The sequence below is a fragment of the Dermacentor silvarum genome, chromosome 1 (assembly GCF_013339745.2).
Source record: "Dermacentor silvarum isolate Dsil-2018 chromosome 1, BIME_Dsil_1.4, whole genome shotgun sequence".
In the NCBI taxonomy this organism is placed as follows: domain Eukaryota; kingdom Metazoa; phylum Arthropoda; class Arachnida; order Ixodida; family Ixodidae; genus Dermacentor; species Dermacentor silvarum.
The window spans coordinates 337,269,339-337,288,314 of record NC_051154.1 but is presented as its reverse complement, the minus strand read 5'-3'; the positions used below and the strand labels follow the sequence as shown (position 1 = coordinate 337,288,314).

The 18,976-nt window shown below is 46.2% G+C and overlaps 1 protein-coding gene across 2 annotated transcripts in view; it reads left to right on the top strand.

The window, feature by feature from the left end:
* The first annotated feature begins 15,725 nt into the window (after nucleotides 1-15,725).
* The window catches only part of LOC125942305 (uncharacterized), a 72,812-nt gene continuing 69,561 nt past the window's right edge, over nucleotides 15,726-18,976 (top strand). For both annotated transcript variants that reach the window (XM_049660469.1, XM_049660468.1), the window contains exon 1: nucleotides 15,726-15,872. In XM_049660469.1, coding sequence (XP_049516426.1) covers nucleotides 15,825-15,872 — 48 coding nt within the window. In that variant the 5' untranslated portion in view covers nucleotides 15,726-15,824. The remainder of the gene's footprint in view (nucleotides 15,873-18,976) is intronic.

Genomic DNA, 18,976 nt, shown 5'->3' with positions numbered 1-18,976 from the left:
TGTCGGTTTCAGTTCGAAGCAGTTCAAACTCTTAAATGTTTTTAATTTTGGCATACTTGAGAGTCTTTACATATCTTTAGCAAGCACTATATTTGTTTAGGCCATATGATATTTGCCATAATAGTACCTTGTGGAAAAGGAAGACGGCAACTCTTGGGCAATTTGCTGCCTATCCTAACTCTTGAACCTTTTGGGCAAAGAGGTCGTCGCTGACGAATTTTGCTTATGTGGAAGGGGCCTTCGAATTTTCCGAATCGTCGGGCAATCGTAAAAAAAATTGAAAGAAAATTTTGAATGAAAGGGACGGTGACCAAATATACGGTTTCATGCAGTGTCGACCTAATGTAAAATTTTGTCAGACAGAAAACAGTGCGCGCATACTACCCAGCTGGCCTAAAAAAAAATCAGGCATGCTAACCAGATTTGTGCCTTTGCTTAGCCAAAATGAATTTGTATGTATGGCTTAAATATGTTATTGTTCCACTTTAGTTGTTACATGCTTCACAGTAGCCTTCTGCGTTTATTGTTAAACATCATTACGCCGGCACAGATTTATTAAATCAAATTAGGTTGACTTTTCCACAAAGAAATGGAGGGAGGCCTGAACAAAAAGTAAAAACTAGTTCACTTTTTGTTCAGGCCGATCCTTATGTACAACTATATAAGGGTAAGCAAAATGAAGATAACAGGGCTGTTGCTGACACAAAGCTTTTATTTGCAAGTACAGCAAGCCATTGTTTCATGCACTTCAACTCATGTGCAACGGCTCAACTTCAGCTGCTTGGCCCTCTGCCGCTTTCCTGCCTTGTCACAGTTAATTCCTTTCACATAAAAATGCAGACGTGTGACAATGTAAAAACTAATTATTTTAGCTGTGAGGCTAAGAGCGTGCACATTGCAGCCAACTTCGATGGGAAGCTTACTCTTAACTACCACCATGTCCATTACGCTGTCAGAGTGTGGCTCATTCTGACAAGCATTCTGTGAAAAGATCCTCTAGCTTTTTCACGAAGCCGTACAGCTGATTGGAGGGATAGAGGAGGCCTCCTAGGTCACAGAAGTTTGTTAGCCGGGCAAATTGAGAAAACTTTCGCCTGGTGGCGTCATAGTAAGCAGCTTTATGCATTCATGGCATTTTGTGCTGGAATTGACAATACACTCTCGCGCAATATAGCCCGCAATGTGGTAAGCGAGCCTCGAGTCGCTTCTGGCCACGTGCTGGTTGTGGTCGTTTGAAACCCGCAAGCCCGTGCAATGCTGGGGTACCACGTTTTGTGTGGCCTCTGTGGCAGTAGCGCCAGCAGCAGTTTGACTGCACTCATTTCGGTCACATCATGCTTCGAGATAGTCAACTTTCAGTAAGGAGGCCAGTGTACCTTCCTCGCAGTTTCCTTCGCTCACTGACCTAACTAGACCATAAAAAGAAAGAATTCACAGTGATCAGGAACTGCGGTGGACATGAGCACAAAACGTGGCTCGAAATGGAGCTTGCATACTGCGCTCGTGTCGGCCCGGGGCTTGTCAGCTCTGTGGAGGTTTTTTTACCCACTCTTTCCGCCTATTTTTATCCTTCGGGACGCCAAAAAAGGACAACTTCGGCCCATCCTTCACATAAACATAGCCTGTTTGGCACCCAGGCGCGTAACAGTGATTTTGTCGATGCCGCGGCATGGCTCAGTTACTGCAAGGCATACTAATCTCTTGCAGGCTATGTGCGAAAAAAAACTGAATGAAAAAAAAGAAAAAACCCACGCGACGACGTCCACAAAAAAAAAGCGCAGCTCAGCAACTCCAACGAATATGATCGGGCACTGGGCGGGCACTGGGCAGCTGCGCCGTCGCACCCACGCTCCATTGAAACTGACGCCAGCGCCGCCGCTCGGGCTATCGGAGAAGCTCATATTTGCGACATTCGTGGAGCCGCCGCATCGCATAGCCTCCGCCGGAGAGTAAGCCCACTGCCCCCTTCTAGTACACTGTAGCCGGGGGAGAGCCGGCGGGAGCTCGCGCTCTCCGCCGGCGGACAGCGCGCAGGCCGGCTGCTCCCGGGCTACGCCATTGGCTACACGAATGGCGTCACGTGACCAGGCAGTAGGTAGGCGAGCGCCCTCGCACGGCGCCTGGTCACAACACGCGGCAGGGACCTCTCTATGGGAAAAAGAGCGCAGTTCCAGGCATTTTGTCACGGCAGTTCCAGGTGTTGACACGGCGCACACGAAAGTAGAGTGTACAAGACAATGGTCGAGTGGGCCGAATGGCGCTCTCCCGCTGAGGCGCCGCGTGTGGAAAAATTGTGCGAGGGCGCTGCGAGCGAACTGGATTGGGGCGGAGACGCGCTCCGCGGCATATTCAACGTACTTTCGCTGCGGGCGCCGAGGCCGATTGCGCATAGTAACTCTTAAAATAGTGCTTTATTTCAACTGCAAATTTATGTTTACACCATTTTGCCAAACATATATATTTGAGGCATGGATTATACAACGTGACGTCTTTAATTTTGCTGTCGTTGTCAAGCGCGTCGTCTGCTAGCGAGTGCGCGTTCGCTACGCGGACGCTGGCGGACGCCCAGTTTTGCTCGCAGAACGTCTGTGCAGCACATTTTTTTGTGTTTAGTTGTTTTGGTGCACCCATGACTCTTGACGGCCGGTACCAAATGTAGTTTTATCCAGGTGAACTGCTGTTTTTACCACTGTCTTCTAAATGTAACTGGTATCTCTGCAACATGCATTAAGCGACGTAAGAAAATTTTATTAAATTGATATCGTTTCATTTAACGCGCGCTTCTTGTTGGTGGATGTTGATCAGGGACAATCATTGAAGAAAACAGCATTAGAGTGAAATAAACTAGGTTTATTAACTGTGTGGCGCGAAGAATGTCCGGTGTATTTCTAGATAATTAAATCAAAGCTTACATAGACATATATGTTCACGATATATATGTAAGGAAAAAAATAACAAATAGTCTAAACACACAAATTGAAAAAGCGAGAACTCCCGACCGGAATAAGCGCACGTGTTTGCAGTAACACACTTATTAGGGAATACTGCACATAAAACTCTCATTCGCAGAAATAATATTCATAGCCGGCAAAAACATCTTATATATATAAGCAAGTGTTGTTGATATAATGTACGGCGCCGAATAGTCGTTTCCGTTCGAATGTAACGCATAACACCACTGAAAAAAAATTTTAATTATGGAGCTTTACGTTCCAAAACCACGATGTGATTATGAGGCACGCCGTAGTGGGGGACTCCGGAAATTTGGACCACCTGTGGTTCTTTAACGTGCACCTAAATCGAAGTGCACGGGTGTTTTCTCATTTCGCCCCCATCGAAATGCGGCCGCCGTGGCCGGGATTTGATAACAGCACTGTTGAAGTCTCAAAGGTGAGGGACCGATGGAAGTGAGGACTGTTATTCCGGATGATTGTGCTGCCGGAGAGTCGTGGTTGTTGCGCAGAGGCGCAGTTCCTGAGATAATTAACGCATGGGTGTCCTGCTTAACAAGTTCCTAGCTGTCATTCGATATAAACGCCCCGTTTTGGGGCCGCCTGTAACTGATTCAGACAAGGAAAACTTTTTTTTGACAGTCTCATCATGTTTGCAACCCATTTAAAATGGGTGTCATCACGTTTGCAACCCATTAAAACTGGGTGCCCCATGTGGTACCACACTTATCTTCTTCAACGAACGCAACAGATCTGCACATCTCTAGATGTATGTGAGGCATGCCGTTCCTTTAATTGTTTCATTATGATCGTTATGATAGTGCACCGAATAACTAAAAGGAGCCGTTTATAATGTACAAGCTGCTGAGTTGAGCGGTCATACATTTGGGAACGGCATTACATTTATGTATGAAATATAGGATAAGCGCGTAACATGTTTTTCTCGAAAATCGGACTGGAGACTGATTTATTTTACCCCTAGAAAAAAGCCGAAGAACGCAGCCACCTACTTTTTTCTCTCTTTTTTTAAATTTAAACAAATTCTTTGGTTTTACGTCGCAAAACTACGGTATCATTATAGTGGCACCCGGTTTAGTTTTCACTAGCTGGGTTCTTTAATGTGCACCTAAATAGACGTGTACGAGTCCTTTTCCATTTCGTTCCAATCGAATTCCGCAACCTGGATTTAACCCGCCAACTCCTGTTTAGCAGCGCAACGCCGTATCCACTATATAGCCACTAATTAGGCTACCGCGCAGGCTTTCTTTCTCTTCTTTTTTTTCTTTTTTGAAGTATCGACTGGAAAAAAAATTCCGCGTACGGCTTACGGCCAAATATTAGCATATAGAAAGACTAACTAAAACCATTTTCGGCGCTCGATCGCGCTCCGACTGCAATAAATGACCCCGTACCAATTACTCCGCATTCTGTTACGCGAGGAAGGCGGAAACTGAATGGGATGTAGCGCAGCAGTTTACTCTTTTTCTATCTATAACAATGCTTCCTGTAAATCTCAGTACAGGCGCTGGATGGGGCAGATATGCTTTACTTGTTTGAAGCGGCAAGCAAAAAGGTTACATATGTTTCTTCGTCTGCTTTTCGCAAGACCTACTGATGGAAAACTATATGCAGAACAATACACACGAAAGATACAAGCTGCTTGAAGAACGCGAAAAATATTTGTTCTCCAAAGGGAACCGTACAATACCATAGTAGAATGAAAGCCGACACTGCGGCCGCAATCCACGCGCAATTACCGAGCGGCATTAACAAATAAAATAAAAAAAGAGAAAGAAAGGAATCTATTCTTAAGGCATAAATACATGTCATATGCAATTATGAACACCATTTGAGCGATATGAACGCAAGTACCAGCGCGCGAAGTAGTACGAATGACCCTGCCGAGCTGTATCGCCAGCAGTTTCCAACGGCGCGACTTTGATGCGGCCCAATCCAGTTCGATCGCAGCGCCGCCACAGTATTTTTCCACGTCGGGCGCCTCACTGTAAAGCATGCGCCGCCCCAGCCGCTCGTCCCACTAGACCGTATTTTAGTACACTCTAATTAAATGTGAAGCCAAACGACTGTAACGGCGCTTGGGGCGCTGCGATCGGTAGCACACACCCCCGCCGTGGCTCAGAGGTAGAATGTTTGCTTCCCACACAAAGAACCGGGGTTCGAATCACGGCAAGAGACAATGTTTTTCCCTTCAGTTTTTTACTACTTCTTGCGTTAGGATAGGAATAAACTTTATTTGTCCAACGGCTATGGCTGTTGGTGCCCGGGGATAGGCTGCCAGGGGTTCATCGCCGGAGAGAAAACTTCATGCGCTGATTTTTTTAATTATTTATACTGCTGCTGAACACTTGCTTCCGTTGCTATGCAATGCAACGAAAAGTCAAGCAGAAGCTGAAGAACAAAATAACAATGTTTTGCAGTGAATTGATGATGATGATGATTTATTGGCATCCCCTTTGAAACGGGGTGGCGACAAATAGTCACCTAGCCTGCGAGAACGAGAACTTTTGCAGTGCCATCTCACGGGAATCAAGAAAACTATTCCAAACAAAGCATGGCCTCCGAGAACTGCACGCACACGGAACCCCGCCGACGCCTGCTTGACAGGCTCCGCTGTGCGCTCAAGACTCATTCACACTAGGCCGATACGGCACCGATTTTGGTCAGCAGCAGTATAAAGAATAACAAAATCAACGCATGAGGTAGTAAAAAAAACGGGGGAGGGGGGAGCGGAAACATTGTGTCTCGCAGAGATTCGAACTCCGTTTTTTTTTGCGTAAGAGGCAGACATTCTACCTCTGAGCCACGGCGGGCGGGGTGTGCGCTACCGATCGCAGCGCCCAAAGCGGCGTTACGATCGTTTGGCTAGAGTTTTCTAGTACACTATAGTTATGGCGAATTCCATTGGGAGAACAGGAGCACTCAAAAGCACGCTGAAAGTGCTCGTTCAAGAGGCGACGTGTTTCAGTGGCCGAATAGGAGTGGGAGCGCCGTCATCAAGTGGTAGAACAAGAGCAGTTTCGGTGCGCCGAGAGCAGCTGGGAGCAGTCCGCACTGCTCTCGCCTGAAAAGCGGAGTACAGAGGAAGTCACGTGGCTTAAACCGTCATATCCTCCTCATTTCTTTTTATTTTGCTTCAGCTAGAGTGTAATAGAATATGGTCGAGTGGGACGAGCCGCTGGGGCGGCCCATGCTTTGCAGTGAGGCGCCCGACGTGGAATAATACTGTGGCGGCGCTGCGGTCGAACTGGATTGGGCCGCATCAAGGTCGCGCCGTTGGAAACTGCTGGCGATACTGCTCGGAAGGGTACTTCGTACAACTTCGCGCGCTGGTATTTGCGTTCAGACAAATCAAATGGGGTTCATAATTGCATATGACATGTAGATATGCCTTAAGAATAAATTCCTTTTCTTTCTCTTATTTATTTATTTTTTATTATTTTCGAATGCCACTCGGTGATTGCGCGTGCATTGCGGCCGCAGTGCCGGCTTTCATTCTACCCTGTTATTGTACGGTTCCCTTTGGAGAAAAAATATTTTGCTCGTTCTTCAAGCAGCATTTATCTCTCGTGTGTATTGTTGCGCATATAGTTTTCCGTCAGTAAGTCTCGTGAAACGCAGATGGAGAAACACATGTAACCTTCCTGCTTGCCGCTTCAAACAAGTAAACAGCATGTATCTGCCCCATGCGGCGCTTTGTACTCAGATTTACGGGCAGCATTGTTATAGATTAAAAAAAGAGTAAACTGCAGCGCAACATTCCATTCAAATTTTTGCCTTCCTCGCGTAACAGAGTGCGGAGTAATAGGTACGGGGTCATTTATTGAGGTAGGACCTCGAGAGCCGAAAACAGTTTTTGTTAGTCATTCTATATGCTCATCTTTGTCCATATAAGCCGTACGTGGAAATTGTTTCCCCTGTCAATACTTCAAAAAAAGAAAAGAAAGAGAAGGAAATAAAGAAAGCGGAGTAAACAGAATTCGGAGTAATTGGTACGGGGTTAATTATTGCAGTCGGACCTCGAGCGCCGAAAACAGTTTTAGTTAGCCATTCTATATGCTAACCTTTGGCCGTAAGCCGTACATGGAATTTTTTTCCAGTCGATACTTCAAAAAAGAAAAAAAAAGAAAAAAAAGCCTGCGCGGTAGCCTATATTATGCGTATATCGTGGATACGGCGTTGCGCTGCTAAACTTGAGCTCGCGGGTTCAATCCAGGTCACGGAATTCGATGGAAACGAAATGGAAAAAAGACTCGTGTACTTCTATTTAGGTGCACGTTAAAGAACCCCAGGTGGCAAGAACTAAACCGGGTGCCTCATAATCATATCGTGGTTTTGCCACGTAAAACCGAAGAATTTGCTTATATTAAAAAACAAAAAGAAAAAAGCAGGTGACTGCGTTCTTCGGCTTATTTCGGGGGGTGTAAACAAAAATTATTCTCGGGTCTGATTTCCGAGAAAGGCATTTTACGCTTATCCTATATTTCATGCATAAATGTAATGCCGTTCCCAAATGTATGACCGCTCAACTCTGCAGCTTGTATATTATAAACGACTGCGTTCAGTTATATATATACAACGTGTTTCAGCGAACACTTTCAAAATTTATTTAAGGTTACCTGTGGAAGATAGCACAATTCTAACTCATGAGCTGATCTACTCGAAGAGGCGGACATTACTAGCAAATAAAATGAAATGCCTAATCGACTAATTAACAAAAATGTGCTAATTAAGTTTTTAACTAATTAACTGATGGCCCATATTGCAGTTTACATATTGTAGCCGTGGAGTTCGCAAGACGGATCCACTCAGAATTAATTCTCAGGATGACAGCAGTTTCGAGATATTAATTCCCGAACTTTGCGGAGAAATGCATTGCGTTCGAGTTAATTTTGTGCTTCAATGCAAGAAGCGACGTTTTGTTAAGAACCTAACTGGAACGCCAATGCATTTCTTCGCAAAGTTCGGGAATTAATATCTCGAAACTGGTGTCATCCCGACAATTCGTTCCAACTGGATCCGCCTTGCGAACTCCCCGGGTACAATTTGTAAATTACAATATGGTCCATCAGTTAATTAGTTAAAACTTAATTAGTGAATTTCTGTTAATTATTCGATTATGCATTTCAATTTCTTGTGCAAGTAATGTCCGCCTCCCCGAGTAGACCAGCTCACGAAGTAGAATTGTGCTATCTGCCACAGGCAACCTTTAAGAAATTTTGAAAGTGTTCACTGAAACACCATGTATATATATATATATATATATATATATATATATATATATATATGCGTGTGTATGTGCGTGCGTGCGTGCGTGTGTGTGTGCAAGTGTCATTGATATACTGTACGACGCCGAATAGTAATTTCCGTTCGAATGTAACGCATAACAACACTATTGAAATCTCAAAGGTGAGTGACTGCATGCAAGTGAGGACTGTTAATTATTCCGAATGATATTGCTGCCGGAGGGTCGTGGCGGTTGCGCAGAGGCGCAGTTCCTGAGAGAATTAACGGACGGGTGTTAATAAGTACTGCTTAACAAGTTCCTAGCTCTCATTCGATATAAACGCCCCGTTTTGGGGCAGCCTGTAAATCTGCTAACTTGATTCTGACAAGGAAAACTTGTTTTGAAAGTCTCACCATGTTTGCAACTCAGTAAAACTGGGTGCCCCATGTGATACGTACTTCTTCAACGAACGCAACAGATCTGCACATATCTCTGCGTGTATGTGAAACATGCCGTTCCTTTGCTTCATTATGGTCGTTATGATAGTGCACTGGCTAAGTGAACGCAGCCGTTCAGTTATATATATATATATATATATAAAGATGGTTTTGCCACCTATGAATATTACTGCTGCGAATGAGAATTTTATTTCCAGTATTCACTAATAAGTGTGGTTGTTACTGCAAACACGTGCGCTTATTCCGGTCGGGAGTTCTCACTTTTTAAATTATTGCATTTATAATATTTGATAATATTTGTAATTTTTTCCCTTACATATATATATATATATATATATATATATATATATCGTAAATATACATGTCTATGTACCCTTTGATTTAATTACCTAGAAATACATTGGTCATTCTTGGCGCCACGCAGTTAATAAACCTGGTTTGTTTCGCTCTGATATTGTTTTCTTCGATCATTGTCCCTGATCAATATCCACCAAGAAGACGCGCGTGTAAAATGACACGATACCAATAATAAAATTTTCTTACGTAGCCTTCATGGTGCGGAGATACCATTTACTTTTAGAAGACAGTGGTAAAAACAGCATTTCACCTGGCTAAAACTACATTTGGCACCGGCCGTAAAGAGTAATGGGCGCACCGAAGCAACTAAACCATTAAAAAAATGTACTGCACAGAGGTTCTGCGAGAAAAACTGGGCGTCCGCCAGCGTCCGCGTAGCGAACGCGCGCTCGCTAGCAGACGATGCGCTTGACAACGACAGCAAAATTGAAGACGTCGCGTTGTATAATCGATGCCTCAAATATATATGTTTGGCAAAATGGTGTAAACATAAATTTACGGTTGAAACAAAGCGCTATTTTAAGAGCGTACTATGCACAATCGGCCTCGGCACCCGCAGCGAAAGTACGTTGAATATGCCGCGGAGCGCGTCTTCGCCCCAATCCAGTTCGCTCGCAGCGCCCTCGCACTATTTTTCCATACGCGGCGCCTCAGCGGCAGAGCGCCGTTCGGCCCACTAGACCATTGTCTAGTACACTCTAGCTTCAGCCGGCGCGCGCGGCGGCAATGGCGGAAACCAAGCGTAGTTCGGTGTTTTGGCACCGCTGTTTTTGACGTCGGTGATACGAGCGAGCTTCGCAGCGATTTAGCGACAGATCCTGGCATTCCTAGTCCGCCTTGCTTCTCGTTGGATGCGCGGGGGACAGCGGCAGCAAAGCGTCTTCGCCTTGCTGAAGTGCTTGAGACGCTCGACGGTGACAGCAGCGAAAGCTGCTGGGGCTCAACTTCAGATTCAAGTTGCATTTTCAGATGATCTTCGCAGGCGGAAACGTTGTGGGATGCGTCGGCGCTGCACAAAAGTATGAAGTACGTGGCCGCAAACCGTGACAGCGTTACGCCCGACAGATTACAAGACGATCACGCGTGTTTTGCCGCTCTCCTGCCGAGAATGTTGGGACGTCGATTGCTTTAGTCACATGTAGAGTGTACTAGATAATGGTCGAGTGGGCCGAACGGCGCTCTCCCGCTGAGGCGCCGCGTGTTACATATACATATATATCTCGCATTCATTGACGTCTACACGTGAATAAATCACGTTGCAATACATATATATATATATATATATATATATATATATATATATATTGAAGAAAAGAGAAGACGACGTACGTTGTATTAGCACAGTATATTTTGCAACGTTTCGGCTGGTGGACCAGCCTTCGTCAAAGCAACAAGTACATGCGATCGCGTTTCCTTATATACACGCTATACATAAGATTGTGTTGTGCACAATAATGATAATGACAATGCAACGTAAAATTCGCGATAACAGCGGCGAAGCTGATCATACGGTAAGTGATTTGGCATTCTCTTAGTACTCGCCACAGCATAGTCAAATCGCACGTAACGAAAAAAATAGAGATACAATTCGCAATTACACTATATGCAGACATGTTCCGGCCGTAACTAATCATGTAATCTCAGCAGGGGTGGCATACAGCCCACGTGGCACACAGCACAGGGATCATTGCAATGCAAGCCACTCGATATCAATAACAAACATGGAAATGTGGCTCACACGTGGCATACAGTAAAGGAACGAATCGTTAGTTTACTAACCAACAACCTGTGGGGGTACTAAAGAGCCATGCGACAGTACAATGCAGGTGATACGCACTGCTCAGTAACCGCCATAGTTGAGCAGGCTGAATGATGATGATGAAATGATGATGATAAGGAGAAAAAAATGTAGTTTTTAAAGAAAGCTACGTTTAATGGCAGACATCGGGAGTCACGGCTAAAGTCAAGGATGCTTAGTAGGAACACTAGTTAGTGTGCCTGTACTTTCGTTAATGCCAGATGACACGGTGTTAAATTTATAGATCAGGTAAGACTCGCGGACTTCGCGATCATGATGGGAATGAAAGCCTGATTCAAGTATAGTAACCCTGAGGTTTTCGAAAGAATGCCCTGGTAGGCGAACATGTTTTGATAATGGTAGGTTAGGAAGCGTGTTAGCATGCGATCTGTGGTTATTAAAGCGTATTCGGAACGAGGTTTCTGTTTGGCCAATATACTGTTTTCTGCAAACAGTGCACTCAAGAATATATATTACATTGGAGGTGTCGCAATTAAAGGACCTATTAAAGGACCTTCCTAACCTACCATTATCAAAACATGTTCGCCTACCAGGGCATTCTTTCGAAAACCTCAGGGTTACTATACTTGAATCAGGCTTTCATTCCCATCACGATCGCGAAGTCCGCGAGTCTTACCTGATCTATAAATTTAACACCGTGTCATCTGGCATTAAAGAAAGTACAGGCACACTAACTAGTGTTCCTACTAAGCATCCTTGACTTTAGCCGTGACTCCCGATGTCTGCCATTAAACGTAGCTTTCTTTAAAAACTACATTTTTTTCTCCTTATCATCATCATTTCATCATCATCATTCAGCCTGCTCAACTATGGCGGTTACTGAGCAGTGCGTATCACCTGCATTGTACTGTCGCATGGCTCTTTAGTACCCCCACAGGTTGTTGGTTAGTAAACTAACGATTCGTTCCTTTACTGTATGCCACGTGTGAGCCACATTTCCATGTTTGTTATTGATATCGAGTGGCTTGCATTGCAATGATCCCTGTGCTGTGTGCCACGTGGGCTGTATGCCACCCCTGCTGAGATTACATGATTAGTTACGGCCGGAACATGTCTGCATATAGTGTAATTGCGAATTGTATCTCTACTTTTTTCGTTACGTGCGATTTGACTATGCTGTGGCGAGTACTAAGAGAATGCCAAATCACTTACCGTATGATCAGCTTCGCCGCTGTTATCGCGAATTTTACGTTGCATTGTCATTATCATTATTGTGCACAACACAATCTTATGTATAGCGTGTATATAAGGAAACGCGATCGCATGTACTTGTTGCTTTGACGAAGGCTGGTCCACCAGCCGAAACGTTGCAAAATATACTGTGCTAATACAACGTACGTCGTCTTCTCTTTTCTTCAATTTACTACCGGGGCCAGCGTGATTTCCTTATGCCCAACTATATATATATATATATATATATATATATATATATATATATATATATATATATGCAAGTGTTATTGATATGCTGTACGACGCCGAACAGTCGTTTCCGTACGAATGTAACGCATAACAGCACTATTGCAGTCTCAAAGGTGAGTTACCGATGCAAGTGCGGACTGTTATTCCGAATGATTGTGCGGCCGGAGAGTTGTGGCTGTTGCGCAGAGGCGCAGTTCCTGAGAGAATTAACGCAGGGGTGTTAATAAGTCCGGCTAATAAGCTGCTAATAAGCCCTGCTAATAAGTGTAATAAGCTGTCATTCAATATAAATGCCCCGTTTTGGGGTAGCCTATAAATCTGCTAACTTGATTCAGACAAGGAAAATTTTTTTTGACAGTCTCACCATCTTTGCAACCCATTAAAACTGGGTGCCCCATGTGGTACCACACTTATCTTCTTGAACGAACGCAGCAGATCTACACATATCTGTATGTGTATGTGAGGTATGCCGTTTCTCTAATTGCTTCCTTATTGTCGTTATGATAGTGCGTTGAATAACTGAAAGCAGCCGTTTATAATATACAAGCTGCTTAGTTGAGCGGACAGACATTTGGGAATGGCATTAGATTTATGTATGAAATATAGGATAAGCGTAACATGTTTTTCTCGGAAATCAGGCTCGAGAATAATTTATTTTGTTTACACTCCTAGAAAAAAGACGAAGAACGCAGCCACCTGTCTTTTTATTTTTTAGTTCAAACAAATTTGTGGGTTTTATGTGGCAAAACCACGATATGAGTATGAGGCACCCGGTTTAGATTTCCCCACCTGGGGCTTTTTAACGTGCACCTAAATTGAAGTACACGAGTGTTTCCATTTGTTCCCATCGAATTCCGCGACGGATTGAACCCGCGAGCTCCAGTTTAGCAGCGCAACGCCGTATCCACTATACCGGGTGTTCGAAATTAAGGTTTAGGGAATTTTTAAATATCCTGTGGCAGTTAGCACAATTCTGACTGATGAGCTGGGTTATTCGAAGAGGCGGACATTAGTAGCACGAAAAATCGAAACACCTATTCAACTTATTAACAAAATTGATTAATGAGCTTCTTAGTTAATTACGTTACGACACATATTGCAATTTACGAATTGTAGCCGGTGAGGTTGCAAAACGTATCCACTTGAAATGAATTTCCAGAATGTCACCGACCGCGATTAAGGACCCCGTACCAATTACTCCGCATTCTGTTACGCGAGTAAGGCAGAAACTTGAATAGAATGTTGCGCTGCAGTTTTTTTTTTCAATAACAATGCTTCCCGTAAATCTGAGTACCAGCCGCGGGGGCTCAGTTAGCTAAGGCGTTGCGCTGCTGAGGACGAGGTCGCGGAATCGAATCCCGGCCGCGGCGGCCGCATTTCGGTGGAGGCGAAATGCAAGAAGCCCGTGTGCTTGCGTTGTAGTGGACGTTAATGAACCTCAGGTGGTCAATATTAATCCGGAGCCCTCCACTACGGCGTACATTATAATCAGAACTGGTTTTGGCACGTAAAAAAACCCAAAAGAAGAAAGAAATCTGAGTACAAGGTACCGGATGGGGCAGATATGCTTTACTAGTTTGAAGCGGCAAGCAGGAAGGTTACATATGTTTCTCCGTTTGCGTTTCGCAAGACCTACTGATGGAAAACTATACGCAGAACAATACACACGAAAGATACATGCTGCTTGAAGAACGCGAAAAATATTTGTTCTCCAAAGGGAACCGTACAATACCATAGTAGAATGAAAGCCGACACTGCGGCCGCAATCCACGCGCAATTACCGAGCGGCATTAACAAATAAAATAAAAAAAAGAGAAAGAAAGGAATCTATTCTTAAGGCATAAATACATGTCATATGCAATTATGAACACCATTTGAGCGATATGAACGCAAGTACCAGCGCGCGAAGTAGTACGAATGACCCTGCCGAGCTGTATCGCCAGCAGTTTCCAACGGCGCGACTTTGATGCGGCCCTATCCAGTTCGATCGCAGCGCCGCCACAGTATTTTTCCACGTCGGGCGCCTCACTGTAAAGCATGCGCCGCCCCAGCCGCTCGTCCCACTCGTCCATATTTTGGTACACTCTAGTCACATGGTACATTTCTCCTCCCTCCTGCTCTCCGAATGCACGCCGTATTACAGTGGCGGGTCGAGTGTCCCTGCTCTCACTGCGCTGTCACCCGACTCCGCACTGCGCGGCGCCCTGCTCCTGTTCTCCCAATTGAATTCGCCATTAGAGTGTACTAGAACATGGAGAGTGCCCGGAACGGCTGCATTTTCAATGCATTGAAAGTGAAGCCAAACGACCGTAACGCCGCTTGTGGCGCTGCGATCGGTAGCAAACAGCCAATGCCTCCTTTACTAGATGCCCGTCGCGTTGCTCGCTTTCTCATTGGGGCGGCGGTTCCCTTAGTTCAGCATAAATTCCGTGAGGCGGCGCTCGTTGCCTTTTAAACTTCCGGCGGCGGCGGCAGCGGCGGTCGAAGACTTCCGCCGGCGCTTCGATAGCGCCTGCCGACTCCGAGACGGTAACAGATGCTACAGTAATCTCAGAGGCCGCAGCACGTGATCTAAGTTGCAGACGTGCGCCACAAGCGGCGCTCGTTGCCTTTTCGCGGAGAAGAGAAATGGGAGAGGGCACGGAACCGGGTTTACCGGACCACGCGGCAGGCATCTAGTAAAGGAGGCATTGACACAGCACGCCGTGGCCGGCCGTGGCTCAGAGGTAGAATGTCTGCTTCCCACGCAAAAACCGGGGTTCGAATCTCGGCAGGAGACGATGTGTTTTCGTTTTTTTTACTACTTCATTTTTCGTATACATCGTAGACTGCTGTCGCCAACAGTGCGACCCAAATCGGTGCGGTGTCGGCCTAGTGTGAATGAGCCTTGAGCGCACAGCGGAGCCTGTCAAGCAGGCGTCGGCGGGATTTTGTATGCATGCTGTTCTCGAAGGCCATGCTTTGGTTGGAATAGTTTTGTTGATTCCCGTGAGGTGGCGCTGCAAACTATATCATTCACTGCAAAACATTAAAAAAGATGGCTGACTAATGGAGTAGCACACGAGGAATAAGGATTATAAACAGGGATAAGGTGCCTCAGAAAGGCTGGCCAGCCTTTCTGAGGCACCTTATCCCTGTTTATAATCCTTATTCCTCGACTGCAAAACATTGTTATTTTGTTATTATTCCTTCAGCCTCTGCTTGACTTTTTGTTGCATTGCATAGCAACGGAAGCAAGTGTTAAGCCGTAGTATAAAGAATAAAAAAATCAACGCATGAAGTAGTAAAAAAAACGAAAACACATCATCTCCTTCCGAGATTCGAACCGCGGTTTTTTGCGTGGGAAGCAGACATTCTACCTCTGAGCCACAGCCGGCCACCGATCGCAGCGCCACAAGCGGCGTTACGGTCGTTTGGCTTCACTTTTGGAAGCTCGTTCCGGGCACTCTCGAATTCTAGGTCACTCTAGTTTGGCTTCACTTTTGGAAGCTCGTTCCAAACGCTTCGCCATTGTAACCGTGTGGGCCGTAGGGAAAATATCAAAGTGAAATTGACTATTAGTATCACACGCAATGGACAAGTCGCACGGCAGTTGCGATTGTTGTAAACAATGGTATCAGGTGAGTCGCAGCCGTTCTGTGTCGCAGCTACGTTCAGACTACGCATACACAGGACATATCGCAGGGAGCGCCCAGCTAACATACAAGGAGGTTAACTTAAATTTAAGCCGACAATACGGACTATGTCAACACTTCTACTAGCTGCAGTTAATGTGAGGAAGCCTTGTAAAATGGGTAAGGATGCCGCCGAATGCTGTCGCGGCCGGAAGCAGATGCCATAAACTAGAGGTGACTCCGGAGTCATTAGACGCCGCGTCTGTTGGTTTCACCCTCTGTTCTAGCTTTCGATATTCTGTTCAGGTAGCTGTACACTAGGTGCAATGTTGAAGTAATCCTCAGCACAAAATAATAATAATAAAGAAATGGACGACGACATTGGGGCAAAGTTCTGACTGGTGTTGTATAAGTCTGTTGCCAGTCTTAGGGGTCAACGTTGCCAGACTGCCTGCCAAATTTGACGGGGGAAAATACCGCCAAATATAGCGTCCGCATTCACGCCGTTTCCGAGGCGCACAGAGTTGCCAACTCCAGGTAGTACCGTAATTTTGCTCCATAACCCGCGCGCTTTGTGCGGGCCGAGTTCTCCGACGGCACGAAGTTGAACCGAGGCGCGTCGCATAACACTCGGACCGTTTTCTCGCGCGATGGGTGCTACGTGTACGCGTAGAAGCTTTCGCTGAGCGAAACCGAGACGCGTCGCATAACGCTCGGACCGTTTTCTCGCGCGATGGGTGCTACGTGTACGCGTAGAAGCTTTCGCTGAGCGAAACCGAGACGCGTCGCATAACACTCGGACCGCTTTCTCGTGCGATGGGTGCTACGTGTACGCGTAGAAGCTTTCGCTGAGCGAAACCGAGACGCGTCGCATAACACTCGGACCGTTTTCTCGTGCGATGGGTGCTACGTGTACGCGTAGAAGCTTTCGCTGAGCGAAACCGAGACGCGTCGCATAAACACTCGGACCGTTTTCCTCGCGCGATGGGTGCTACGTGTACGCGTAGAAGCTTTCGCTGAGCGAAACCGAGACGAAACCGAGACGCGTCGCATAACACTCGGACCGTTTTCTCGCGTGATGGGTGCTACGTGTACGCGTAGAAGCTTTCGCTGAGCGAAACCGAGACGCGTCGCATAACACTCGGACCTTTTTCTCGCGCGATGGGTGCTACGTGTACGCGTAGAAGCTTTCGCTGAGCGAAACCGAGACGCGTCGCATAACACTCGGATCGTTTTCTCGCGCGATGGGTGCTACGTGTACGCGTAGAAGCTTTCGCTGAGCGAAACCGAGACGCATCGCATAACACTCGGACCGGTTTCTCGCGCGATGGGTGCTACGTGTGCGCGTAGAAGCTTTCGGTGAGCGAAATGATGCATCGGCACTAATGATGATGCACTCCAATGATGCATCGGCAGAGTTCGTAAATTTCACGCTGCTCCTGCCGTGACCCTCTCCAGTCGAGAAATACCTCGGTTGCACTGCAGTATTCAGTGCAGCACCCAAGCGCATTCACTGCATATTTAAGAAATTTATGCAGCTGTGACGACTGAAAGCACCGAAAGAAAAATTTCTGCGGGACGCAATTGCGCCCAGAACCGCGCTCGTATCGAGAGAAAAAAGCCCCCGAGGTTTTGCGACGCGTTTCAGAAAAGCCTGTAGTGCGGCCTGCGAAAACCCGGGAGATTCTCTACGCAGAGAAAGGCACAGCAAACTCTTGTCCCATTGCAGCCATCGTCTGCAGCGCAAGAAAGCGGTCCGAGTGTTATGCGACGCGTCTCGGTTTCGCTCAGCGAAAGCTTCTACGCGTACACGTAGAACCCATCGCGCGAGAAAACGGTCCGAGCGTTATGCGACGCGTCTCGGTTTCGCTCAGCGAAAGCTTCTACGCGTACACGTAGCACCCATCGCGCGAGAAAACGGTCCGAGTGTTATGCGACGCGTCTCGGTTTCGCTCAGCGAAAGCTTCTACGCGTACACGTAGCACCCATCGCGCGAGAAAATGGTCCGAGTGTTATGTGACGCGTCTCGGTTTCGCTCAGCGAAAGCTTCTACGCGTACACGTAGCACCAATCGCGCGAGAAAACCGTCCGAGTGTTATGCGACGCGTCTCGGTTTCGCTCAGCGAAAGCTTCTTCGCGTACACGTAGCACCCATCGCGCGAGAAAACGGTCCGAGTGTTATGCGACGCGTCTTGGTTTCGCTCAGCGAAAGCTTCTACGCGCACCCATCGCGCGAGAAAACGGTCCGAGTGTTATGCGACGCGTCTCGGTTTCAACTTCGTGCCGTCGGAGAACTCGGCCCGCACAAAGCGCGCGAGTTATGGAGCAAAATTACGGTACTACCTGGAGTTGGCAACTCTGTGCGCCTCGGAAACGGCGTGAATGCGGACGCTATATTTGGCGGTGTTTTCCCCCGTCAAATTTGGCAGGCAGTCTGGCAACGTTGACCCCTAAGACTGGCAACAGACTTATACAACACCAGTCAGAACTTTGCCGACATTGGTACGTTAATTGTTGCTGGAATTTTGGTAGGAAAGTCTGCTGCACATCGTGTCATTGAGCGTTCGTGAAGCGTCTTTCTGCGTCTACTGGGCTTTGAGGAACAACGTTGGATCGGTTTTGAGTGTTTAGAAAATTGCTCCACTGACGGTGAACCTAACTAAGCATACCGGCCGTCCAATGTGTATACAGTGTCCTTTGTTTGTATTCTGACAAGAGGTCCTTGTGCTGACCGTGCCTTGTTCTTGCTCGAAGTTGATGTTTTTCTTTTTCTTCTGATTCTTGGCAAGTTTGATCACCTGGAAAATAGGGAATTGTGCAGTTAACAATTCAAATTGCGATTCACAATACTATCATTTATTATTCATTACGTTGGAGCATTTGCAGTTTAATTCAGTGTTTATTCAACACGGATCAACTCATTAAAGCATAAAAGTCAAAAACAAAAAATTGCTGTTAGTGTTCCCTTAACACAGTAACTGTGAAGGTCAAGTTGCCTTAGCAGTTTGTACTGACAAAGGTATACCCCACTTGCTCATGGCTAACAGGGACAGGACAAACAAGCAGTGTGTCCTGTCTGTTCCTTCCTTGCCTAAAGTGGCTATCAATGA